The sequence below is a fragment of the Penaeus monodon genome, chromosome 27, assembly GCF_015228065.2.
Source record: "Penaeus monodon isolate SGIC_2016 chromosome 27, NSTDA_Pmon_1, whole genome shotgun sequence".
In the NCBI taxonomy this organism is placed as follows: Eukaryota; Metazoa; Arthropoda; class Malacostraca; order Decapoda; family Penaeidae; genus Penaeus; species Penaeus monodon.
In genome coordinates this window covers 16,177,378-16,178,024 of record NC_051412.1, presented here as the reverse complement: position 1 = coordinate 16,178,024, position 647 = coordinate 16,177,378, and the positions used below count along the sequence as shown (strand labels likewise).

The following is a 647-nucleotide window of genomic DNA, read 5'->3' as shown; positions in this document are numbered from 1 at the left end:
TAAACTCAATTCACAGCATGGCACATACTTATATGCCATCCCCAGTGGCATCAGGTTTAATTTAATTCTACTTGCAAAAAGTAATTTCACTTAATAAAAAAAGCCATAGCCACACACTTATTTGGTGCTGAAAATATCTCAATAAAAGAACTTAATATATTCTATTAAATAACTTAATTTACAAACTGCAATTCACATCTTTGTATTCATGAAAATCTAAAGACAGTACACAAGTTCAAGGATTATAATTATAACATAAAAAAGGCCATCAAAACCTGAAAAAAGATTAATGATATTCTGCATAACCTCAATTTTAATTCCACGGAAAAATAACATTAGAAAAGTCTAAGACATATTTATAAAGTAACAATAATGAAATTATTATATATACATTTTAAGTTCAATGGCATGAGAATTTTTTCTTATATACTAACCTTCTCTAATTGCCTTAAGTAGATCACTTCGACCATCTGTTTCAACTGGAGGTAACACTTTCTTCTCCACTTTCTTAGGTTTAGCTAAGACAGTCTGTGGTTGCTGGAAAGTATGATTTTCATTATAAAAAAGTATTAAAATTTCTTGTTATAAAGTCAGTGCCACAGTAAAAACATCTAAACTTAAAATCTATAGATTACAGACACATGTAA

General features: G+C 28.3%; 1 protein-coding gene across 1 annotated transcript in view; it reads right to left on the bottom strand.

Annotated features, from left to right (window-relative positions):
- LOC119590625 (wiskott-Aldrich syndrome protein family member 2-like) overlaps positions 1–647 on the bottom strand; it is a gene marked incomplete in the record, with an annotated part of 42,196 nt that overhangs the window by 10,333 nt on the left and 31,216 nt on the right. Inside the window, 1 exon segment of the mRNA XM_037939304.1 lies at positions 435–537. Coding sequence (XP_037795232.1) covers positions 435–537 — 103 coding nt within the window.